The sequence below is a fragment of the Gouania willdenowi genome, chromosome 18 (assembly GCF_900634775.1).
Source record: "Gouania willdenowi chromosome 18, fGouWil2.1, whole genome shotgun sequence".
Taxonomy (NCBI): Eukaryota; Metazoa; Chordata; class Actinopteri; order Blenniiformes; family Gobiesocidae; genus Gouania; species Gouania willdenowi.
The window spans coordinates 2,454,692-2,481,222 of record NC_041061.1 but is presented as its reverse complement, the minus strand read 5'-3'; the positions used below and the strand labels follow the sequence as shown (position 1 = coordinate 2,481,222).

The following is a 26,531-nucleotide window of genomic DNA, read 5'->3' as shown; positions in this document are numbered from 1 at the left end:
CTAAGAAAGCAGTAAGGCACAAAAAATGACAAATAACTAAAATCACCAAAAATATGTTGGCATTTTTTTGGAAAATTTCAAAAAAAAAAAAAAAAAAATTGAGTTTGGACCATCATTAGACCCGAAAAACTACTGCAAATATAATGCACATACTTAAACAGGGCTTAGAAAGCAGTAAGGCACGAAAAAAAAACAAAAAACTAAAATCACCCAAAATAAAAAGTAAGCCTAAAACAAGGCTTTTTTTTTTTTTGAAAATAAAAAAAAAAAAAAAAAAAAATTGAGTTTGGACCATTATTAGACCCTAAAAACTACTGCAAATATAATGCACATACTTAAACAGGGCTTAGAAAGCAGTAAGGCACGAAAAAAAACAAAAAACTAAAATCACCCAAAATAAAAAGTAAGCCTAAAACAAGGCTTTTTTTTTTTTGAAAATAAAAAAAAAAAAAAAAAAAAATTGAGTTTGGACCATTATTAGACCCTAAAAACTACTGCAAATATAATGCACATACTTAAACAGGGCTAAGAAAGCAGTAAGGCACAAAAAATGACAAAAAACTAAAATCACCAAAAATAAAAAGTAAGGCTATAGCAAGGCATTTTTTTGGAAAATTTCAAAAAAAAAAAAAAAAATTGAGTTTGGACCATCATGAGACCCAAAAAACTACTGCAAATATAATGCACATACTTAAACAGGGCTTAGAAAGCAGTAAGGCACGAAAAAAGACAAAAAACTAAAATCACCCAAAATAAAAAGTAAGGCTATAACAAGGCATTTTTTTTTTTTGAAAATAAAAAAAAAAAAAAAAAAAAAATTGAGTTTGGATTATCATTAGACCCTAAAAACTACTGCAAATATAATGCACATACTTAAACAGGGCTTAGAAAGCAGTAAGGCACAAAAAATGACAAAAAACTAAAATCACCCAAAATAAAAAGTAAGGCTATAACAAGGCATTTTTTTTGAAAATTTCCACAAAAAAAAAAATTGAGTTTGGACCATCATTAGACCCGAAAAACTACTGCAAATATAATGCACATACTTAAACAGGGCTAAGAAAGCAGTATGGCACAAAAAATGACAAAATACTAAAATCACCCAAAATAAAAAGTAAGGCTATAACAAGGCATTTTTTTTGAAAATTTCCAAAAAAAAAAAAATTGAGTTTGGACCATCATTAGACCCGAAAAACTACTGCAAATATAATGCACATACTTAAACAGGGCTTAGAAAGCAGTAAGGCACAAAAAATGACAAAAAACTAAAATCACCCAAAATAAAAAGTAAGGCTATAACAAGGCATTTTTTTTTTTTGAAAATTTCCAAAAAAAAAAAAATTGAGTTTGGACCATCATGAGACCCTAAAAACTACTGCAAATATAATGCACATACTTAAACAGGGCTAAGAAAGCAGTAAGGCACAAAAAATGACAAAAACTAAAATCACCAAAAATATGTTGGCATTTTTTTGGAAAATTTCAAAAAAAAAAAAAAAAAATTGAGTTTGGACTATCATTAGACCCGAAAAACTACTGCAAATATAATGCACATACTTAAACAGGGCTTAGAAAGCAGTAAGGCACAAAAAATGACAAAAAACTAAAATCACCCAAAATAAAAAGTAAGGCTATAACAATGCATTTTTTTTGAAAATTTCCAAAAAAAAAAAAAATTGAGTTTGGACCATCATTAGACCCGAAAAACTACTGCAAATATAATGCACATACTTAAACAGGGCTTAGAAAGCAGTAAGGCACGAAAAAAGACAAAAAACTAAAATCACCCAAAATAAAAAGTAAGGCATTTTTTTTTGAAAATTTCAAAAAAAAAAAAAAAGAAATTGAGTTTGGACCATCATTAGACCCGAAAAACTACTGCAAATATAATGCACATACTTAAACAGGGCTATAAGTGCAGTAAGGCACCAAATTAGGCAAAAATCTAAAATTTACCCAACTTCGGAGGTAAGGCTATAGTAAGGCATAAAATCCAAAAAAAATTGAAAAAAAATATAAATTGAGTTAAGACAATAATACACCCTAAAAACTTTTGTAAATATATTTCACATACTTAAAACGAGCTAAAATTGCAGTACGGCCCGAAAAATGGCAAAAATCTCAAATTCATCCAACTTTGGAGGTAATCAAAAAAATTAAAAAAATTAAAAATTGAGTTAGGACCATCAATAAACCCTAAAAAATATTGTAAATATATTGCACATACTTGAAACGGGCTAAGAATGCAGTAAGGCACGAAAAATGGCAAAATCTAAAATTCACCCAACTTCGGAGCTTAGGCTGTAGTAAGACATAAAATCACCAAAAAAAAATAATCGAAAAATAAATTGACTTAGGACCAATATTTGACTCTAAAAACGGAACGGAAGTACAGCTATACGGCTATAGGAAGGCAAAAACTGTGGCGAAAATTATTCAAACACCTCGAAACGGAGGTAAGGCCATAGTAAAGCAAAAAACTGGGCAAAAAAATTCCAAACGCATCAAAACAAAATTAAGGCTATGGTGAGGCATAAAATTTGGTGCAAAAATTTTTAAATGCTTCAAATCAAAGGTTAGGCTACAGTTAGGCATAAAAATGTGCAAAAATGATTTAAATGCCTCAAAACTGATTTAAGGCTATAGTAAGGCAAAAAAAAAATTCAAACGCCTCAAAACACAGGTAAGGTGTCAGTAAGGCATAAAATTTGGTGCAAAAATTTCAAATGCCTCAAAACGGAGGTATGCTATAGGAAGCCAATAAAACGGGCGGAAATTTTTCAAACGCCTCGCAACGGAGGTAAGGTAGGGCGTAAAAATGGGCAAAAAAAAAATTCAAACGCCACAAAACAAAAATAAGGCTATAGTTAGGCAAAAAAAAAATTTAAACGCCTCAAAACAGATTTAAGGCTATAGTAAAGCATAAGATTTGGTGCAAAAATTTCAAATGCTTCAAAATGAAGGTTAGACTATAGTAAGGCAAAAAATTTGACAAAAAATTTTCAAATGCCTTAAAACAAAGGTAAGGCTAAAGTAAAGCATAAAAATGGGCAAAAAAATTCTAAACGCCTCAAAACAGAATTAAAGCTATAGTAAGGTATAAAATTTGGTGCAAAAATTTCAGACGCCTCAAAACAAACACAGGTAAGGCTATAGTGAGGCATAAAAACAGGTGAAATTTTTCCAACACCTTAAAACAGGTAAGGCTAAAGTAAGGCAAAATATGTGCCGAAAATTCTTGAAAAGCCTTAAAAAGGAGGTAAGGCTACAGTAAGGCATAAAACGTTCGGAAAAATTTAAAACGTCTCGAAATAAAATTAAGGGTATAGTAAGGCATAAAATTAGGTGCAAAAATTTCAAACGCCTCAAAACGGAGGTATGGCTATAGGAAGCCAAAAAAACGTGCGGAAAATTTTCACACGACCCGCAACAGAGGTAAGGTAGGGCATAAAAATGGGCAAAAAAATTTCAAATGCCACAAAACAGAAGTAAGGCTATAGTAAGGCAAACATTTTTTAAACAACTTGAAACGGAGGTAAGGCAAACGCCTCAAAACACAGGTAAGGCTACAGTGAGGCAAAACATTTTAAAAGCCTCAAAAGGGAGGTAGGGCTATAGCAAGGCATAAAAACGGGCGAAAAATTTCCAAACGCCTCAAAACAGAGGTAAGGCTATAAGGCATAAAACGGGCCAAAAATTTTAAACACCTCGAAAGGCAGGTAAGGCTATAGTGAGGCATAAAATTGGGTGAAAAAATTCCAAATGTCTCAAAACAGAGGTAAGGCTACAGTGAGGCAAAAATTGTAGCCATTTTTTTTTAAAAGACTTGAAATGGAGGTAAGGCTATTTGTAAGGCAAAAAAATTGGTGCAAAAAATTTCAAACGCCTTGAAACACAGGTACGGCTATAGTAAGGCCTAAAATTGGGCGAAAAAATTCCAAACGTCTTAAAACAGCAGTAAGGCTATCGTAAGGCATAAAAATTGGTGCTTCAAAACAAAGGTAAGTCTATAGGAAGCCAAAAAATGCCTTTTTTTTAACGCCTCGAAAGGGAGGTAAGGCATAAAAACAGGCAAAAAAATTTCAAACACCACTCAACAGAATAAAGCTATAGTAAGGCAATTTCAATCTCCTCGAAATGGAGGCATAAAATTTGGCAAAAAAATTTCAATCGCCTCGAAATGGAGCTCTAAAATTTTGTGCAAAATTTTTTTTTCGACGCTTTGAAAATGAGGTAAAGCTACAGTAAGGCATACATTTTGGTACAAAAATATCAAACGACTCCAATTGGAGGCAGTGTCGGCGTCATGGGGGGGCATTCGCGGGCAGTGCCCCCCCAGCTGACCTACTGTGCCCCCCCACACACACTCTTCCACTCTGCCACTACAGGGGAGCTTTTTATTAATCAAAGATATCTGGTTGTCCATTCACTGACAGCGGACGGGAGTCTGCTACATAGATATATTATACTGTGGTGTAATTGTTTAACATTTGTGCTATTGAACGTACCCTAGAGCTGCTGTAATGTTAATATGTCTATGGCCTGCTCTGTTGATTCACGTGACATCACTCACATTGCTGCATCGCGACAAAGCTAAAGTGCTAAATTCAGATGGAGAGCAGGAAGCTTGAGAATGTGACATCTGAAATCATCAAAATGCCCATATTTTGTGTAGTTTACGACTGTTCCAATCGTTCTAACTGAGAAAAGGAAAAGAGATTTAATATAGTACCGAAGATTGTCGTTCACAAGGATGAGAAATGTAAAAAGCTCACAGAACAATGCTGTAAAAAGTGGATTTTAAACCTACATCTGTGATCTGGAGGAGCAGAGTCTGCTGATGCTGTAGCGACCACTTAATAAGGTATGTTAGCAAGCTAACTTTGTTTTTGTGGCTGTGTTTATATAGCATTAGGAATTCGTGTACCCCTTGTTCTTTGGTTATTCCGATTTAAAACCAAGACAGAAATACAGAAAAAACAAATAAACAGCGTTTTTCTGTTTGTTTTTTTTTAATCTTGTTCTGTTTGTGTGATATTTGTGGAGAAATGAGAACGAGAACTGAAGTAAGCTGCACCTGGTGTCCCAGGTCCTGGACCAGGTCTCCTCACACAATAGGACTGTTTAGGATTTATTTCAGCAGTTTTCTGGTCCTACTCATGTTTTCATTCAGTCTGTGGATGTTTTAGCTCATAAAAAGCTGCTCACGCTGTAGTTTTGTTTTGCGGTGTTACGGTCCAAATAGTATCTAAATAAACTGGTGACTGGCCATTAACTGTGAGGCTGGTGTGAGGAACAATATTAGAACTTCTACCATTTGACACTTTAGCAACAAAAAATTACAGCTTTTTTTAGGGTAGTGAAAAAATATTTTGCACGTTATAAATACCGCTAACAGCAGCCGTCAACACACACGGAAGTTGATCATAAGAAATGAGGGGCACCAGTAGATTTATTTATCAATTCACCAGTAATGTGACTTATGCGTTGCTTCTTTTTATGTCCGGAGCGGGAGCAAAAGTCACCAGATTATCTGGATACTATTTGGATCGTAACACTGATCGGTAAAGTCGGCAGATATTCACAGATTCAGACTTCCAGCATCAACCAACCATCTGCCACAGAGACAGACCAAACTTTTCATCTAAACTTGAAGTACCCTGTTTCTTAAATTCCAATTGGGCCTTAAAGTACTTACAGTCACATAGTTCTCATCTTCATATTGATCTCATAGTTCTGTCTCACACATGTTCGCACAACTGAAACCACGTTAAGTTTCATTTCTTTCTTACGCTTTTGACTTACAAATTGTATATATTCAAGCTTAGTGAGCATAGTGCTGTTGTAGTTATTGTGTAAATAGGTTGAACTTGTTTTCTGTGGTTTATGCAATATAATATGGTTTGTTATTGGAAAGTAGACAGTTCGACAAGAATTCAAGGTATTAATTACTTAAGTGACATAAGACATTTTAACTCCAACTTAAGGGGCACCTTATTTAAATCTGCATGAAACAATAACTATTATAATTATCACTTCTTGTCTATCCCTTACATCTGTATATACAACTTCATATATTCATTTCCACACTTAGATATGTGCTTAAGCTGGACACACCTCCACTCTGAATCCATATACAGGGAGACCCTTAATCAGTGGTGTTCAAAGGGAAAACTTCATCCCCTTCTAGTACTAAAACAGGAACTCTTTAACCGTCGCCAATGTTGATACAACACTAAATCTGAAAGAAAATATATTAATGTTGGAAAAATGTAATAATTTCTGCACTTGTTCAACTAATTTTGTCAAAATGTGTTGGAAAGACATCACGACTGGATGTGAAAGCACTCTAAAAGTCATTTTTAAACTCTAGCTTCACTTAGCACTCAGTTTCCAGAGGAACCTTCAAAGCCTGTTCTTAGATCCATCCAGTGGATGTTCTTCTCAAGGGAACCATGTGTGTTTGATGGAGGATTATGTGCTATCAAATCAAAAGCTCTCTCTGATATGTTTCTCTGTTCAAAGAAATTCAGCACAGACAATAACACGTCTTTATTTAAAGGAACAAAGCTTCACTGAACATTTGATATCATTACATTCACATTGAGGGCAACTTCATGTCAGACAAACATTAAAGAACTTTAGGATTTATCATGATTTCATAGAAAATTCTAACTTCTAAAGAAGGCCTAGACAGGCTAGAGAAAAGATCAAATAACATTTCAGAGTTACAAATATCACTTAGAATAAATCTATGAGCTGTAATCAATGAGTTGATAGAAATGTAAATATGGCGATAAAATGGGAGTGTTTGGACACTTTGGGCTCCCCTACCCCTGATATTCATTCAGCACAATGCATGATCCATTCACAGGCTATAGGCAGGGTTTCCCCATCAGGAACCATTTGATCACACTCTCTTCAACTGAAAAACATACTTTTCCTTACACAAATCTAATCTAAAATCAAGAAAATACAGTTATGTGACATCTTAGATACTCATTTAAAACTCATTACAAATATGAATCCCTTTACAGAGAAAAGAAACAAAGGTACATGAATGAAGAAGGGCTGCATTAACAGCATGTATATTCATCTAGAAATTAGAATCTGATTATTACATCTATTGGAATGTCACTAGTTTTTATAAACTGTAGAGAAGGTGACTATTTATTATGTACAGTACACAAACATGATGAACATCCTAGACTGTCTTTCATATGGAATAAGTGTCAAAATCAAGGCCTGGGTCCACATTCAGCCCTTTAGAGCATCTAATTCAGAGCACAGGAGAAAGTAAAAATTACAGAAAACATGAATTATTGTGGAAATTATAAACTAATTCAGTTGTAGATATTTCACCTCTAAACACCCCAAAATTAAATAAACTGTCAATTTTTGAGAATTCTGCAATTTTTCTTAAATTATTCCACAACTTTTCCAACATTAAAGCAAAGTTGCTCACTAAGATCCAACAGGGACTGATATCTGTCACTAATTAAATAGTTGTGCCTTACATACTTTACATTTATAGGTGGAAGTATAAAAAAAACTAGTGCTGGTTTTCCTATAATCTGCAGCCCTTTGGACCCCAAACTGGCCCGTATTTGAACCCTCCACTAAAATGAGTTTGACAGCCCTGATATAGACAGACATGCAAACACCAAAGGCATGAAAAAGGTGACAAAAAAAAAAAAAATACATCATACGGGATCCTCTCAGATTTTTTTTTTATTTTAACACAAGCAATCTTGAACACTCTGAAGAGTACATTTAGACAAAATACACCATTTTCTTCAAGCGAGAAAAAAAAAAAAAAAAACCATGTATTTCATGCCACTTAAATTGTGGTTTGTGAAAAACATATATGAAGAATTGTGTTATTAAAGTAAAAGTACCTAACATTTGTACAGTTATTTGCTTTGTTACTTAACACCACTGCTGTTGAGCTACTGGTTTTATAATCATTTTAACAGTTTCCATCATGTGCCTTGTTTCTTTCCTCTTTTGGTCTGGACACGCCTCTAGCTTTATTGATCCATGAGCTTTTTACCAGACACTCTTTCTTTCTCCACTGCTTTTGCTTTGTTCTCAGCTGCACTTTCATCGTAGGGTTCTTTCTTTCTTACTATGAATTTTATATTGCTAAACCCTTTGAGATGACTTTGTTGTATTCTGTGCTATACAAATAAAATTTAATTGAATTGAATTAACTGGCAAACATTAACAGGACATGCATCGGGCACTATAAAATACATTTTATTCTTTTCCTTCTAATTCCGTTTTCCACATTGTTATTTTTTTAATTCTGTTTTTTTTTAAAAGAAATTGTATCTATTTTTTTTTCAAAAAAAAAATAATATTAATTTCAACTTCTGTGAGTAAACAAAATGAATAATAAAGAAAAAAAAGAAAACCCTTATTAAACAGAAATTTATGCCAAAATGAAAGTGTAATTTAAAACCACATGTAAGCTCCAATTGAAAGGTAGCTAAAGATTGTACTGACATGGATTATTCTTACTGCTCCTTTTTAATTATTTATAATCAAAAGTCATATAAAGATATATGAATGAATCTGAGCAGGTTTACTAAGTTTTGATCAACTTAATTTAAATAATCCTGATGATATTATTCCAGATAATTAGACACATATAGACACAAGATGCATCAGTTATTTCACCACTAGAAGCCAGAATATTAGAAACTATCAAGTTATTATGAACATACAATGTTTCAGAGTCCAGGTCCACAAAAACACAACTTGTTCCCACAGATCTTCTGTAGCACTGATGAGATGTTCATATTAAACACTGAGCAGGTGAAGCTGACGGAGGCTGCTATGCCCCTCCCCTCACTGTTTATAGCTTCACCAGAAACGGGTGGAGCTTCACAGACACTAAAGTTCAGCGAGAAGTGCTCGGCTCTGTATTTAGGAGTGCGTGATGAGTTGCATAGTTTTTTTTGGCAGTTTAGTCGATGTTGCAGGTGGTCGATCTGACATGTTTAGCTCTGGAGCGGGAGGTGTGCGGGGTGGGAGAATTAATGAACGAATCCTTCATGAAAACAGCGTTTATCATGAAGGGGCCACTTTCAGTGGATTCAATTTTTAATGGCCGATTAAATGATTCCTATTGTGGTTCTCCCCGTCAAGTGAAACCGGTCTAGTCCAATCCTGTGACCTGTTCCAAGCAGGTCATTACTCCACATATTAGTCCGCCGTGGAGTAATATGTAGAAACTACATCCGTTTGTGTATGCTAGATGTGTGGCACAAATTGAACCTCCAGCGTGCAAGGAGCGGTAAACAGCCTACGACAATGATGACGATTCACCCCCCCTGGTTGTTCTTTTCTGTGGCTGTAACATGAGCAATTTCTCCCTGGGATTAATAAAGGAATTCTGATTCAAAAACTGAACAAAGGGAAACTTCTTCCTGCTCTTTTTCCAACTGATCATTGTATTGATCTTTTCTTTCAGACCACACCTTTAAAGATCAACAACTTTATGAACTGTTTGTGTCCACTTTCCAGCTGACAGCAGGTTTATATTGGAATCCTGCGCAGCCTGATCACTGGGTTCTTCAGTTTAACACTGGAACCAGAAGGTGTCATCACCATCCGTGTGTCGCTGGGATGTGAAGATGATTGCTGCTCCATGTCTCCATCCACACAGAGATGTGAGTGGAGAACAGATGAAGTGCTGAAGGTCTTCCCACACTGGTCACGTCTGAAAACATTCTTCTCATGAACTCGTTGGTGGAGACGAAAGCTTAATTTGCTCTTGAAAGATTTTCCACATGTGTCACATTTACGAGACTTTTCTGATGAGTGGTGGATTTGGTGACGTTTAAAATCTCCATATGTTGTAAAATCTTTGTCACACTGGTCACAGCGATACACTTCATGTCCAGTGTGAGATCTCAGATGGATGGTGAGCTTTAGTTTCTGTTTATATTTTTTCCCACAGTGGTCACAGCGATACAATTCTGCTCTGGAGTGAGTTTTCGTGTGTGTCGTTAAATCTGATCTTAGTGTAAAAGCCTTTCCACACTGTTCACATCTGTAGGCTTTGATTCCACGATGAATGAATACATGTTTACTGAGGTCTTCAGATTGCCTAAAAGTCTTTCCACAATCCCCACATCTGTACGGTTTAGGTTCTATATGGATAAGTTGATGCTGTAATAAGTCACCCTTCAGACTAAAGGCCTCTCCACATTCATCACACACGTGTGGTTCCTCTCCACTGTGAACAAGCTGATGGCGTTCCAGCCTCTGCTTCTGAGCAAAAGCTTTTCCACACTCGTCACATTTAAACCTTTTCTCTCCAGTATGAACAATTTTGTGTGTTGTTAAGTTAGCAATCTGGTTAAAAGCCTTTCCACACTCATCACACCTGAATGGTTTTTTACCAGAATGGATTAGTTTATGTCTAATGAGCTTTGATTTCTTGGGAAAGGTCTTTCCACACTGGCCACATGTATGTGCTTTAACTCCAGCTTGGCGCTGTTTAACTCTTTTCTTCTTGGCCGAAGTTTTTCTCTTAGATTTGTTTTTTTGTTTTGGCTGAGCTTTGTTGTCCTGAGAGCGTTGAGGTGTCACTTTGTTCTGGCTTCCAGAGTCCTGTAGAACAGTTAGAGATTAAACACAGAAGGAACCAAACAAACATTTGTTTTTGAATGTGTTCCCTAGAAAGAACAGTGGCTGTTAAAGATGGGTCAGACATAGCATTAGGCTTCAGTAGGAACTCAACTTCAATGGAACATCCACATGGACGACAGGAACCAAAATTTACCAGCATGATGACCTCCTTCTGATTGTGTTGCTAGTTGCTGCTTGTAACTGTAGCTGTTCCTTTGCTGCCCAAATAAACTGCAGTATGAGCTCAGAATAAAGTATTTAAACAATAAGAGTCAGATCAGTGATGTCACACACAGTGAGAACAAGTTGATCTGAACTGGTTCTAGAGCCTGAAATGGAAACAAAGTCTAACAACAACATGTGATTCTTGGAGGATCTTCTTATTCACACAATGCATTATTAAAGAATATGTGTAAAAGCTGACATTTCTTATCAGGGTTCATCATGTTATGGCTGATTTGTTGTTGTACATGTTCCACCACAAGTCCTGATATTCAGCTTTAACACCCAATTTCCACTGGATGCGGCTCCGCTGCATTACCGCCGCGTCACCGGTTTCCACTTTATTTTATGTGTTAAATTCCACCGGGTCCACTGCGGTGCGTGTCTGCTCCTTCCCAGATGCAGTAGTCTGGTGCCCTCCGCCAGATATACGCAGGGCTTCCATTTCTGGCGGACACCGGAGCACAACGCATCAATTGGCACAGAGCAAATGAAGCTAAACAGGAAGTTAAGCACGTATTCCGCAATAAAATATCGGGTTACTTTTCAAAATAAAATCCTCCAGATGATATTTCAAGTAAATACATCACCAAAACGTCTTAATGTGTAAAAACAAAATCACATTCACTATATTGTTTCCTCTCATACTGTAACTCACTGTAAACTGCAGCAACTTTACTTTAGTTCATACTGATGCAGTTTTATCTCTTCTCTGTTGGCTGTTGATGAAAAATGTGGCTATGACAAATCCAGAGTCCAACCTTCTTGTTCTCCTTCGTTAGGAACACTGACCTGTTTATTGTTGCGTTTATAACACATACATTTAACTGCGTTCTCGCGCGATTATATAAATATCGTGAGAACTGCTCCGTCTTGTGAAGTCACAGCCGTTCAACCAGAGTGCACCGTGGCGCACTCAAAACGCAACCGGTGGGGATTACCGGACGGCGGAGGAAAACCAGATGGGTGCCGTGGTGCAGCGGAGACGTATCCAGTGGAAACTCCCAGTTAAGGTGTCCTTCACTGGTTCCACATTCACTGGTTTTGTTCCACCTTTGCTGAAAGACTTCAATCCACTCATTTCTCACCTTTTCTGAGGAGTCCATGTTTGCTGTCATGGCTGAGTGGTTCTACAATCCTCCTTCAGACGCCTCCATTCACCTGTGACATCAGCATGGAATGAGCTCCACCTGAAGGATGGAAGAGACAGAATGAACATGAAGGATTAATTCATCCATCCATGACAGTGTTATCACTTTGAAATTTACTTGGATCAGAGATCACATGATGTGGAGGAAAATGCTTTGATTTTGTGGCTGAATAATTTAAATTCCCATGGATTTGTAAATGAATGTTTTCAGTGGAAACGATTTGACTTTGTTCTGCAGGAAGAATGAACATGATTGGCTAATGACCTGAGAGCTCCTCCCTCCTCTGCACTGATTGGTTCCCCTCTGTGAACTAATGAAAGTCCAACTTGCTTGTGTGTGCAGCATTTCACCACAGCAGTGAGATCAAACTCCTGAAAGAGACGCTCCAAGTTGATCCTTATTAAATAATTAGAGGACTATTAAAGGTCAAGGAAAGGTACTTTTTAAACTAGGGATGTCCCAACACAACTTTATCACTTCAGATATGATACCGTTACTGCAACCTTGCGTAGTGGTCGATCCGATATCAGTACAAATTATACATATTTTCATGACTAATTTTGTAGTGTAGAACGTTCAAAAATGTTGACCCAGTGATACTCAAACAGAGAACGAAAGTCAGCAACATCAGAGATGAGAAAAACTGACTTATTTATTAGAAGAGCTGGAGTGGAATCTGGAATGAACTGATTGGAAAGAAAAAGGAATTGATTAAAAATTATTCTGTTCACATGGACCATTTGTGAAAAATAAGATAAAATATTAGGAAAGTAGGGGTTGGCCAGATTGGGGGAAAAAAAAAAAAGAAAAAAAAATAAATCACATGATTTTTTTTCTTTTACATTATAAAGACTACTTTTAAGTTATTGACCAGTAAAAACAACCAATGTACTTATTTAAAGTCATCACCCTAAACAGAAAAAACTGGATAAAAGATCATTTAAGTCAGGGTACTTTTCAAAATGTCTGTAAGCAACTTAAACTTGTTCTAAGTACAGTTGACATGCAAAACATGTTTTATTTTCTAAACTATAGTTGCATAATACCCACGGTGCCAAACTGTACGGGTTCCTACTTTACTAAAAAATCTACACGACGGTACTACCGTGGATTACGATACTACCGGTGCCAGTTTCTGCTACATAGCGGCTGCTTCTACTCTCCTCCCGGCTTCTCACTGCACAGTCTACGTTCATTGCATGCTACTCGCTTGAAAACAAACCAACATTGCAACCACTGCAACTGAACTCCACAGCTGCTGAATGATTGGCTGTTTGCCTGTTACTGGTGACGTCCAAAGATATGATAGGCTGTTTCCTCACTCTGGGTTCGCATGTCTGTTAGCTGATTGGCTGTTTGTGTGTTTCTGCCGGCAAGAACGAACTCCATGAAGACAGCTCCGCTTCGATAGAAATTCAAAACAAACAAGCTAAAGTTCTGTCTCGCCTGGACGAGTGCACGGCTTACAGTCACAAACACGAGACAACACATGGCAGAAGCACTGGGCCAGAGTGGCGAGTATGCCGCGGTGGCGTCGTTGTCAGTGGCATCACAAATTTTGTTCAAAAACACCAAACTCCAAAAGTCCCATTTGGAACTATTTTGGCTTTAAACGAGGCAGAGACGGTAAAACAATAGGAGATCCACTGTACAGGCGCCATCACCAGGAGCCAAAAGAGGGATGACATCCAACCTCAAAACACCAGTGACGTCACCCAGAAAATGCATACAAAGTTCCTCTTTATTGTATTTTATCCTCTATGGTTTATTAGGTTGGAGAAAAAGCATGATTGTCAAATAATTTTTTTAAGACAGTGGATTTGTTATTCTAATGATTATTTAGATTCGTTAAACATAAATTGATGTGCAAAGGAAACTGAATGATTATTTTTTAATTTCAACCATATAAATTCTAACTTCATTTATTAGTTTTTTATTGCTTATATGCTTTTGTTCATGTACTCTTATCATGCACCAAACAACACTGTAAGTAATTAATAAGTATTTCTAATTTGTACAAATACATTGCAGTTCATAAAAATATTAATTAAAAAAGCCTTCAGTGTCGCGATATTACCTGGAACCATGAAACTTTGTCTGGTATAGTATCGTGGTTACTCATTTTGGAATCGTGACAACTATAGTCTTTACTTTGCTGAACAAAAGTGATGTAGCAAGTATGCACATTAAAGTACTGTGCACACTTGCTACATAACAGGGCAGCATAATCTAGTGATTTCAATTTGTTTTTGAGGAAACACTTGTTAATAAAATTCTACTTAAAGAGTAACTAAACCCTGCTTTCTCCTGACCTGCCACTCAGAAGGACGTCGGGTAGCTAGAAAAATCCAACTCGCCCGTTTGGAGCTGACTTTTTACAAAATGTGGAATAAGAAGTGAAGGAGGAAACAGAATTTTTTCAACTTTGGCCCTGAGGAACAAGCTTTTTTTGCGGTACTAAAAAGAGTAATTGTACAGGGGTTCACAAACGTTTCAGCCCACAACACCCAATACATATTCTCTTCGTCCTTGAGACGAGGATAAGGTGTGCGCTCTGGAAACATTGAACCCGCAGTCTGGCCGGTGTCGGCGCGGACCCGGCAAACCCATGCCGAATATTGACTACAGTCATCCCTCTTTATGAATGCTACTTCAGTAAATTTCACATTTTTTTCTTCTGGTCCTTATTTTGAATAAGTTAAAAAAGGGATGTAACGATTAATCGTAAGGCAGTTAAAAATCGATTCATTGGTATCAAGATTCACATCGACGCTCTGAAAATTGAATCGCAGTACTTTTTTAAACAGCAGAGGGCGCTATATATCCTTCTCATCTAAAAGTGTAGGCGGCGGGCGGAATCTGCTACTACTTTCTTTCTGGCCGTCATCTACTCTTAAACATGTTCATAAATTATTCCTTACCCCTTTAGCACTGAAAGAATATCTGTAATATTACGTGAATATCTGTAAAAGTCATGTTTTTCTATTAGCTCTTTCTGCTAGCATAGCTTCTCTTCTTCACTGCAAGGATATCTGCATGCCAACCGACCACTGAATTACCAGCGCCCTCTGCTGGTCCAAACAAATATCTGACAGTGCACTGTTTTTTCTTTAAAGTCCAATTGTTAAGGCACAAAATACATTTCAGTTGCACTTTTAAAAAGAAAAGGAACTATTATGTAGTTTTGCATTGTTTACTATATAACCAGAATTTAAATTAATAGGCTTCTTCTTCAATTGTATTATTCCTTTATTTATTTCATTCAAGATTTATTTTTAGTTAAATTGCATTGTTTTGAATAGTTTATCAAGGGATAGTACAGTATATTCTATTTTTTCCCCCCCAAAAAATAAAGGAATATTAGTCTACATTCCCATTTTGTAAAATAAATCGTGAGAGAATCGTATCGTGAACCCGGTATCGTGAATCAAATTGTTACATCCCTATTTATAATATATGTTTCTGACAATAATCGTACCAAGAAAATCCGTAACGGTGACATCACTAAACTGAAATATACTAAGCCCAGTCCACAGTGTAGGGGTCACCAAGCTACTTCATAGGTATAGTCCAAAGGGCTACCAGTATGAACATTTTTAAGTTTCAACGTGCAACACTTCTTATCTCCTAGGGCTGGTCGATTTTGCCTAAAAAAAAAAAAAAAAAAATCTTTCGATTGGATTTTTTTTAATGCACTTAAAAATTACTGCAGACATCAGATTTATTGTCAAAAGTGCAACTTTATTGCTGTGATTGTCCTCAAAAGTTAAAATGCATAGAACAATCCCAAAATCAAAAGTAAATTCAACAATTTCAAGCTTTAACCCAGGTTTAAGCAAAAGTGCAACAACACACAGTTTAAATTTTCTGATTACGAAATCAGATAACTACATATTCTATAACATATCATTACAACAACATAAATGGGTATATGTAGCACATTTGTTTATTTAACATACTTACAGTTCAAGTCAATGCATTGCATATTTACTGTTAATTTCACGTTGCTTGTCTTCAAGTTAAACATACTAGCCATAAACATTTCAGTCATTACTGAATAAATTACACTTTAAATTTAGGCTAATTCATATTCAATATCAGAAAATCAGTCAGGAAAAAATTAGATCCCCAAAATACACAACCTACCATCAACGAAATGTCTACTGCAAACATAGAAACACTTTGATTTTGGGCTCCATGTAGTTCCATCTACATTTGTTTGCCTCAGTGCTTGAATCCATAATTTCCGTTTCTGGCCTTTTTCTGTCGGTATTCTGTAAAAGTCTATCTTTTCCTTCAGCCGGGCGTAGTTATGATAGCGAAATACTACGCAGGATTTGGGCATTATACGATAAAAATCAGCCAGACTGCAAAATCAGCGGTTGTCAGGCAAATGATTACCACTCTTAAAATGGCGGCGCGCATTGCTAAGTCAAGTGCTGACGTCACAAGAAAAGGTGTATACCTGTACTTATTTTTAGATACCCCTCTAACCCTTTTATTTTAGCCCTAACCCAGGAAATACCCTAAAATGTTAATGTTTATTGTATATGTATTTTCAAAGGTGGAATTTGCCATCTTAAATATGTTAAAATGAAAAAATCTTTATATGACAAAAGCAAGATTCAAACCCACGCCTGCGGAAGGGAGAATTCTTGTGTCAGGCGCTTAGACCACTCGGCAAGCTGGAAACCATCAATCTAGGACCCGCAGTTTAGGACCCTACCATTTTCTCCGCAACAGCACTAACTAAAGGCCAGCTGGGAACGCAGATTTATGAGCTGGATTTAGAGCGTGGACTTTAGTGTCAAAATGAATGGCGATAAGTCTATGTTTTAGTTTTGAATCGTATCTACTGTAAATTATGCCTGGCAGACCATGTGCTGTGAAAAGAGGAGCAGTGAGGCATGGGCGGTAGTGTGGCCCCAGAGCCACGATGCCTTCAGGGAGATAGACTGTTCAGCTCTGATGCAGACTACTCAACATTTAACCATGTTAAAAAAAATTGGTGGTTAATTAAAAATAGAAAACGTATGCAAAATAGGGATGTAACGATTCACTCAACTCCCGATACAATTCGATTCACGATACTGGGTTCACGATACGATTCTCTCACGATTTTTTCATTTACAAAATGGGACTGTAGACAAATTTTTTTTGGGGAAAAAACTAGAAAATACTGTATTATTTTCCTTTTATTTTTCATTGTCAAAAGAATTCCTTGATAAACTGTTCAAAACAATGCAATTTAACTAAAAATAAATCTTGAATTAAATAAATAAAGGAATAATACAATGAAAATGAAGCCTATTAATTTAAATTCTGGTTCAATAATAAACAATGCAAAACTGCATAATAGTTCTATTTCTTTTAAAAGTGCAACTGAAAATGTATTTTGTGCCTTAACAATTGGACTTTAAAAAAAAAAAAAAACCGTCATTGCACTGATTTACATCATATTTGTTTGGACCAGCAGAGGGCGCTGGTAACACAGTGGTCGGTTGGCATGCAGATATCTTGCAGTGAAGAAGAAAAGCTATGCTAGCAGACAGAGCTAATAGAAAAACGTGACTTTTACAGATATTCAAGTAATATTACAGATATTATTTCGGTGCTAAAGGGGTAATGAATCATTTATTAACATATTTAAGAGTAGAAGGCAGCCAGAAAGAAAGTATTAGCAGACTCCGCCCGCCGCCAACACTTACGGATAGCGCCCTCTGCTGGTTAAAAAAAGTACTGCGATTCAATTGTCAGAAAATCGATATCAACCGTGATACCTATGATTTTTAACTGCCTTAACGATTAATCGTTACATCCCTAATGCTAAACGTAGGAGTTGTTAATGCAATGGTCAGAATTTTTCGTCATTAAAGCATCTGCTTGTGAAATAATGACATTGTTTGGTGAGCTGATTATAAACTATGTTAGTGTATCTATATATATATATATATATATATGTGAACTGATAGTGAAAAATTATTTATATTAGTGTATGCGCGCGATCATCCAAGTGTTGTGGTTTTAATATGTTGGTTTGTGTTCACAATAAAAAAGGTATTTTCATTTATTTATTTGCTTATTCTATACAATGACAGTTTCTGTGAAATAAGCCAGTGAGCATCCTGTATAGATTATACTTGAACACAACACACATTTGGCAGGTTTTTGAGTTATGTATAAGGTTAACAACTAAATGTCGATTGCATGATCATATGTGTTAATACATATCAATTTTCAAGAATAATAAAAAATGTGTTTAAAAACTGTAATTTTGGTATATCAAGGTCCTAAACCAATGGCTCCCAGACCTCAAGCCTCTGGCTGAGACATCCGGCCTCTAGTAGGTGCTGTGGTGAAAAACGGTTGGATCCTACACAGAGGGTCCTCACTCAATGGGTCCTAAACCGAGGGTTTCCGGCTGTGCAAACATGTACTATTGGAAAACACAGGCACGTTACGTCCATAAAGCGTACCCATAGTGCTGGGGTCTATTGATTTGATAAACACATTTAATCTATAACACCGGCTAACTAGCGGGCTAAAGGCTAACAACGTGCCGGTTGTCCCCTCGCTGTTTCTAGCCCATAATTAATAGTGAATATGAAGATGATATGCTCCAGCTGCGCATGAAAAAAATACAGGAACATTAACAATGACTATATCTTCATCCTCACGGAGTTTAAACAATAACATGATGAGGACGCTAGCGTCAGATAAAACTGCTCTGAATCCTACAAACCAGCCTAAATGCGCTCTAAAACCGGTCTGAAACCACCAAAAGCTTTCAGTAAAACCATAAAAGTAGTGTTTTTACCTTCAGTCCTGACGGAATGGGAGCTCTGGTCGTTAAACGAGTGTCAGACTCAGAATGAAGCTCCGTGTTCTTCTCCTCCCTGTAACAGAGAAAGAAAGGAAGTTATCGACGTCTGTGAGGGAGGGAGGAGCCTATAGAAATCCACGCGAGAATGTACGTGATACGTCGTCCTGACGCCGCCATCTTACTACAGACTACCCGTATTCTTCTTTTTACAAACAAGGTGCATACCGTCACCTACTGGATTATAGGGGGACCAGCATTCAAGAGGACCAGCTAACTTGCAAAAAGTAAATTATATCAAAATGTACGTACGCCCAAAAACGTGCGTACGTCAAACTCTGGCAAATCGGTAATGTAGAAAACAAAAAACGGTGTTCGTTTTCCGTTTTCTGTACCGAAGTAAAAGAGCTTGAATTCGAAAAACAAGGCGTTTTCCGTTTTTTAATTTTGGTTTCGATAACAAATATCAAATAATTAGTGTTTTTTTTTTTTTCGTTTTTCATGTTTTTGTTACGTAATGAAAAACGAATGATACACAGATTCATGAACTCTTTCCCAAAACCTCTTCACAACAGTACAAAAGACATGTTCTTGAGCTTCAATGTCCGTTTAACAAAACATGCAGGTGTTATAATCTAAATTAAACCATATCCTTAAAAAATATTTACTTGGATATACATCATCGTTTTAAAATAAATCTTTCATTTTAGGTAATAATGAAAAAAAAACTATAACTTCCAATGAATTCAGTGATCTTAAACATAAATGTCCAGTGGACATTCATTGACCAATTGTTGCTGCAACGCTGTGTCTAAAAAATCTAAGGACTAATCTTAGATATGAGGAAGTGATGAAATCAACTGCAATGGCTTTATTTGACCACCAGGGGGCAAACTGTAAGAGCAGCAGCTACAACATGACATTCCTTTACGACACATAAGTTTCATGTTTGACCACAGGGGGCGCTCTGTTTCAGTGAGCCTAGGATACAACACAATGTTTATGTTGGAAATAACATTCTGTTGTTCATCTTTCTGAGCTGGTTAAAGAAATACAATAGAATAGAATAAAATAGATCTTTATTGATGGTAAATTCACTTGTTACAGTAACACGATTAAACAAGAGCAGACGGTAAAAAACCAAAGTAAATGTCAACATAAATGTATTTATTCCTTTCATGAAAATACAAACCAACATAGATTCCCCATGTACATCAAATAATATCACAGTCCAAATGAAACAAATACAAAATAACAGTGGAAAAATATAAAAAGTGTAAGTCAGACATAAATGTACAAATGAAAAATGAATTAAATGGGTTTCAGCTGCATCTCCAACAGCTTGAAGTAAATGAAGTAAAAAAGGTAAAAATGTGTAAATGATCTGAGGCACAATGTGAAAAATGTAGTTATTTTATTAAAATTAGTTATTCTTTTAGATTTGCTTTTTATATTATTACATTGAGTATTTATCTAATTACTAATTATTATTGTATGTGTTGTAAAAGGATGGTTGAATAAATGTCAATATCTTAAACACCAAAACTTCACAGTTTTACTTTAATTAAAGGTTAAGATAATAAGTAAGAGTAGCAGTGACTTAAAAAACACTTTATTTTGATACATTTCTGCAATTGTTTTGTTTTCATTACATTTCATATAAAATAATCATGTTCCTATTTTACCATCCACTAACACCTTTAAACTAATCATTAAACAACTTACATGTTTGTACAATTTAACAAGTTTGTGGTATTTAAATAAAAAAATCACTTTTTCAAACATATTTCATCACAATCCAAACACCAAATGTGAAGCTTCTTTAATAAAATGTTTCCTCCCACTGTTGAGAAACATACATGTTAGGTTGGATGGAGTGTGTAACCAACCTGGAGAAGTGAATGGTTGCAGAGAACCATTGAATCTATTGTTGGTGAGACTTCATCATGACACTGATCATTCACTTTGATTGACAGGACAGATGATCAGAGGTGATGAGTTTTTACCACCATCGTTATTACAGGGACTAAATAATGGATGTAGTTTGTGAGTGAAGCAGCAGTGAGTGAAGGAGTAGATCAGAGCTGCAGCATCTACATCATAAAAGGAGACCACACCCTCCTCATAGTCCACAAACACACCCACCTTCTCAGGAACACACTTCAGATGAAGAATGACTGAAGGATCATCACATGCTTTATACACATTTCCATCTCTGAGTATCACAGTCCATAAACCATTCTTAGGTCTCAGAGTGATGTTTCCCTTCCTGTTGATAGATTCTTTAACCACTCCTAAATCCCACTTAGTTTTTCCTTTAACCTGAACCTCAAAATAAAATCTGCCTGAACTGAAACTCTGTTTCCCTAAAACACAGGAACAATTAGAAAATCTCTCTTTGTTGTCTGGAAGTTTCTTCTTCTCATCACTGTGATAAACTTGTTTTCCATCATCAGACAGGACGAGTTTAGGATGAGCTGTAAGAGGATCAAGAGTCACATCTACTGCAAACTGCTGCATCATCTTCATCTTCATCTTCATCATCTTGTCACTGAGTGTGTCCTCCAGCTGAGCCACAGCTCTCAGCACAGTCTCCTCATATGATGATGGACGGACCATGACCTCTGTCCAGGCCTTGGTGGCTGGAGGAGCTTTCAGGGAGCAGAAGTGTTGGAGGAGGTGGAGGTGGTCTTCAGAGCGGGAGAGCTGCTCCACCTCAGAGCTTCTCTTCATCAGCTCAGAGATTTCCTCCTCCAGCTCTTTGATCAAACCTTCAGCCTCTTTCTCTTCTGCTTCCTGTTTCTCCTCCATCGTCTCCATCAGCTCCTTCAGGCCTCTCTGAACAAGCTCCATCAGAGCAGTGAACATCTCCACACCTTCAGCTTTCCCTCTGTCTGCAGCATCCTTCCTGATCCTCACTGACTCTCTGATCTCCTCCAGCTTCTCTCGTCTCTTCTGGATCATCTGCTGAAGGTCAGCATCTGTCTTCTCCAGCTCCACCTTCTTTTCTTCACACTCTTCTCTCAGAAGAACTAACTGGTGACTCTTGTGCTCCAAAACAGAACACATCAAGCAGACACATGTCTGATCACTCTGACAGAACAGCTCCAGAGGTTTGCTGTGCTTTGTACACATCCTGGTTTCCAGGTTCTCCACAGGCTCCACCAGCTGATGTCTTCTCAGGCCTGATGCTGTCAGATGAGGCTCCAGGTGAGTCTCACAGTAGGAGATCACACAGTCCAGGCAGGACTTCAGGGCCTTCACTTTGGTTCCAGTGCAGACGTCACAGGGAACTTCTCCTGGTGCTGCTGCTTTCTGCTCAGATTCACGTCTGAACTGAGAAACCATCTCAGAGATAAACGTGTTGACCTTCAGCTGAGGTTTAGTGCTGAAGACCTGATTACACACGGGACACCTGCTGGTGGTACTGGTGTCCCAGTGTGTGCTGATGCATGGTTCACAGAAGTTGTGTCCACATGGTGTGCTGACTGGATCAGTGAACACCTCCAGACAGATGGAGCACAGGAAGTGATCTTCAGACGTCCCACTGCAGGCAGCAGACATGTCCACACACTGAGGGACAGAGACAAGCAGCACATTAACAGGACACTCTCATTGTTGTGGAGCGTTCCTTTACTAATGTTTCTGAGTCCATCTCACTGGGATCACTTCTAGTATTTAGCACTGATTCAGTCCTCCTGTAGTAATGTGGACAGTCTGCTGTGCCTCAGCAGCTGAATGTAAAAGTGCAATAGTTTGAATGTTTAAGGTTCAAATTAGTTCTACGGTTCTCTCATATTGACACTGGAACTTTTCAAAATTACAAGTTATATTCTTTGCTCACTTTATTTTCAGGTACAATCATGTTTTCTTTAAAATAACCAAAATCTTGTGTAATAACAGACTAAAGTTTAACATAGCACAAACCTTTAGGGGCTATACTACGAAGCTAGATAATTATATCCTGGATTTATCTCCGTTAGAGAGTTTCACCAAACCAAACATTGTCCGTCAGACAGAAGATGTCCTATGAATCTCGATTACAACAAGCCAAGTTAAGCGTGTTGTGTGGGGCGTGGGGGTGGGCTCTCCAGTGATTGGATTTGAACATTGGAACATTGGTCCTACCGTGGAGATAAGACTGATGACATCATCACTGTAGAGGTAAGGACGTTCCAGTGTTCTAATATTCCAATGTTCCAAAATGGGAGTGGCGTGGGAGTGGGCTGTCCAGGGATTAAATTAGAACATTGTAATATTTTATGGTTGGGTTGTCTGTCACCATGTCTGTCGCCATGGCAACAATAGAGCAATAGAGGATTTAGATTTTCAATCACTTGAGTTTGGTTACATTAGGTTTGGTTCAAAAACAAGGATAAAAGTAAAGTTTTCTGTACAACCATGTTTTAATTTGGCTTTTTTTTTTTTTTTTTTTTTTTTTTTAATAATTCACTAATGCAGATAAAAAAAAAACAAAGCCTTGTTAGTCACTTTTTTTTTTAATGAGTTGAAATAATATTTAAAAAGAATCAGTTTATGCATCTAAACCTGCTACCAAGCTTTCCCTAATTATTGGAAATTTATGTTTTGAGTGAATTCTGATTTATTTTGGTTTTGATGAGTTATTTCATATTTTGCTCATGAGAATAATACATTTTGCTACTTCATTTAGACGTGGACAAGGAACTGCAGGATTTATATCACACCACTGGGAGAAGAGAACGGAAAACCAATCCTCATCAAAACGATGGAAGACTTGGGAAAATACGAAGGATCCACCTAAACAACAACATTACTGATGGTAATCATGGATATGGACCCAGATCTATATAAACACTGGAAACAAAACTCAGACTGTGATTATTTTACGGAGACTGAATTAAATGTGGAAACCAAGAGTAAAAAAGGTCTGTCATTTATTCATTTCAATTGCTAGGTGGTGGGGTGATTAAGGATTACATTAAATTTAAATTCAAAGTGTTTATTGTCTTATGTGCAGTTAGAAACACGTTTTCCTGTACAATGAAATTAGTACCTTGCTTATGAACTAAGATATAATAATGTGTTTATACAAGTTAAATCTAACAGTGGAAAATACAACACTGCCAATAGAACTAACAACAGCTGGATTAACCTTGATGTAGAGACAAAACAAGCTGCAAACTTGTGTGTCCAAAAGAGACATTCCCGAGTGGTGACATTATGGATGAAAAGGGAAAAACCTTTCAAACACCTTCGAAAGAGGAACTATTCTTGAACTGGAGGAATGCTAACAACGTCTGGCAGGGAACAAGGCCAACACGAACAACGATAGAGAGAAGGAGGAATAAAAAAAAAAATTAAAAAAAAGACAACACTGACTACAGATGAGAATACACAAAAAAGGACTGTTCAGAACAACTCAAGAATGTTTGACCAGAGAGACATGTAAACCCATGTAAATTTGCGATGGTAAAACAGGGGACGGGACCCAGATAAGCAAACTGCTTCTCTCGTCTCCTTTTTCGGCATGTAAAAAAAAAAAAATGTAAAAAAAAAAAAGTGAATGTAACCATGTCTCGGAAATAAACTGAATAAATAAATAAAATATATAAATTTACGTCAATTCACACTAACACCAACATCAATCTCTAGCTTTTGTGTTAGCCTCAGATATGGATGGTTGTCTGGTTGAATAAATGAAAAATATAATAAAAAATAATCTCATTGGGTGTATTATTTCAATTTATTTATTTTTATATTATGTATGCCTCTAAATGTTTTTTGATCAGTATATTATAGGGATGTAACGATTCACTCAACTCCCGATACGATTTGATTCACGATACTGGGTTCACGATACGATTCTCTCACGATTTATTTTACAAAATGGGACTGTAGACAAATATTCCTCAATTTTTTGGGGGGAAAAAAAATAGAAAATACTGTACTATTTTCCTTTTATATTTAATTGTCAAAAGAATCCCTTGATAAACTATTCAAAGCAATGCAATTTAAATAAAAATAAATCTTGAATGAAATAAATAAAGGAATAATACAAATGAAGAAGCCTATTAATTTAAATTCTGGTTCTATAGTAAACAATGCAAAACTGCATAATAGTTCTTTTTCTTTTTAAAAGTGCAACTGAAAATGTATTTTGTGCCCTAACAATTGGACTTAAAAATAATAATAAAAAAAAAACAAAACAGTAATTTTACTGTATTTACATCAGATATTTGTTTGGACCAGCAGAGGGCGCTGGTAACCCAGTGGTCGGTTGGCATGTAGATATCCTTGCAGTGAAGAAGAGAAGCTATGCTAGCAGACAGATCTAATAAAGAAATGTGACTTTTCAGATATTCACGTAATATTACAGATAATCTTTCGGTGCTAAAGAGGTAAAGAATCATTTATGAACATGTTTAAGAGTAGATGGTGGCCAGAAAGAAAGTAGTAGCAGATTACGCCCACTGCCTACACTTTTAGACGAGAAGGACACATATATATATATATCTGCTGTTTAAAAAAAGTACTGCGATTCATCTTTCAGAGCATCGATGTGAACCGTGATACCTATGAATCGATTTTGAACTGCCTTACGTTTAATCGTTACATCCCTAGTATATTATTATTTCAACTATTACATGTCATGTGGTATTTTTAAATAACAGACTTTTATTATTAATATTTTATTTATTCTGCCTCAAAACCTGTTTTCCAAGCATTTATTTCAGAATTTAAAAACTATACGACTTCATCAAGTGCTCAGAAAAAAACAAAGCTTTAAAGACTGTTTAAATAAAACATAAACATCTATTCAAGTAGTTTAGAGTTAAGATTATTGGGCTCGGGCTTCATTTTTAACTTTTTTTTTAAAAAAAATCTGTATTACATGAATATTATTTTTTAATAAACACAAAAACACTTCTATATTGTTGTGGTATCATTTCTAAAGTGATTTCTGTTAGGAGTGGGACGGGATATTGACGGTGTTGTGTTTAGTTGTTCAGTGTTCACATTCACTGAATAATATTTGCTGATTTTGCTCATTCCTCAAGTGCTGATGGAGCTCAGGGAACAAATATGATTGTGTTCTTCACTCAGGTCTGGTCTGCATACTGGAACGGACTGGGTTCTATGTTCTGGTTATGTTCCACTTGTGTGTATTACTTTAAGTGCTTAACTGATGCTGAGATTTCCTATGGCCGTGAAGGCATCATGGTTACGTGCAGCTTTCTCTGCCAATGTGTGTCTTTGTTTGCATGTGTTCTGAGTGTTGATTGGCTGGGAGGCTGAGGAAAGGGCGGGCGTAAGCGGGGAAAAGAGCGAATTCTGTTCCCACGGTCGTGTGAGTGTATGACGGTGTAAGACGGTTCTTTGTGTGTTTGATTGTTAATTTTGGCGTTTTACTACGACCTCCATTAAAGCCTGTAAAACTGTGATAACGGCTCGAGTTACGTCATTAAAATACCTTTTGGGCTGCGGTGAGTGTGTGCCCCCCCCCCCCTGTTAAGTTGGGATAAAACAATAAAGTAATGATCACATTAAAATGAATAAATACTTGTGCCTGTGGCCAAACAGTCAATGTGAACAACTTTACTCACCACTCTTTGAGTCTTTGACAAACAACACAGGAAGTGTCTTCCAGCTTTTCTCCTCACAAACACAGACTGGAGTCTCTCACAGCTCTGCTCGCACACTTTATTTTTTTTTTT

At 36.5% G+C, this 26,531-nt stretch overlaps 2 protein-coding genes across 3 annotated transcripts; both read right to left on the bottom strand.

Moving 5' to 3' along the window:
- Nucleotides 1-7,718: 7,718 nt before the first annotated feature.
- Nucleotides 7,719-18,952, bottom strand: LOC114480581 (zinc finger protein 525-like). Its single transcript, XM_028474849.1, has 3 exons — nt 18,832-18,952; nt 11,952-12,053; nt 7,719-10,623 (listed from the first exon to the last, which is right to left on the bottom strand). The coding sequence occupies exons 2-3, from the start codon at nt 11,979-11,981 to the stop codon at nt 9,544-9,546; spliced, it is 1,110 nt and encodes a 369-aa protein (XP_028330650.1). The 5' UTR covers nt 11,982-12,053; nt 18,832-18,952; the 3' UTR covers nt 7,719-9,543.
- A 1,735-nt stretch (nt 18,953-20,687) lies between these two features.
- LOC114480575 (E3 ubiquitin-protein ligase TRIM39-like) lies at nt 20,688-26,531 on the bottom strand. Of its 2 annotated transcripts, XM_028474840.1 has the most exons (3): nt 26,421-26,531; nt 21,743-22,407; nt 20,688-21,688 (listed from the first exon to the last, which is right to left on the bottom strand). In XM_028474840.1, exons 2-3 carry the CDS (start codon nt 22,396-22,398, stop codon nt 20,791-20,793), a joined length of 1,554 nt encoding a protein of 517 aa, XP_028330641.1. In that variant the 5' UTR covers nt 22,399-22,407; nt 26,421-26,531; the 3' UTR covers nt 20,688-20,790. The 2 variants fall into 2 exon arrangements, with proteins under 2 accessions (XP_028330641.1, XP_028330640.1); XM_028474839.1 differs by having other exon boundaries at nt 20,688-22,407.

Excerpts from the sequence above, each read along its gene's own strand:
- LOC114480575 (XM_028474839.1), bottom strand. The coding sequence starts at position 22,398 with ATGTCTGCTGCCTGCAGTGGGACGTCTGAAGATCACTTCCTGTGCTCC.
- LOC114480581 (XM_028474849.1), bottom strand. The coding sequence starts at position 11,981 with ATGACAGCAAACATGGACTCCTCAGAAAAG. Across the intron at positions 10,624-11,951 it reads ACATGGACTCCTCAGAAAAG|GACTCTGGAAGCCAGAACAA; the intron begins GTGAGAAATGAG and ends ACTGTTCTACAG.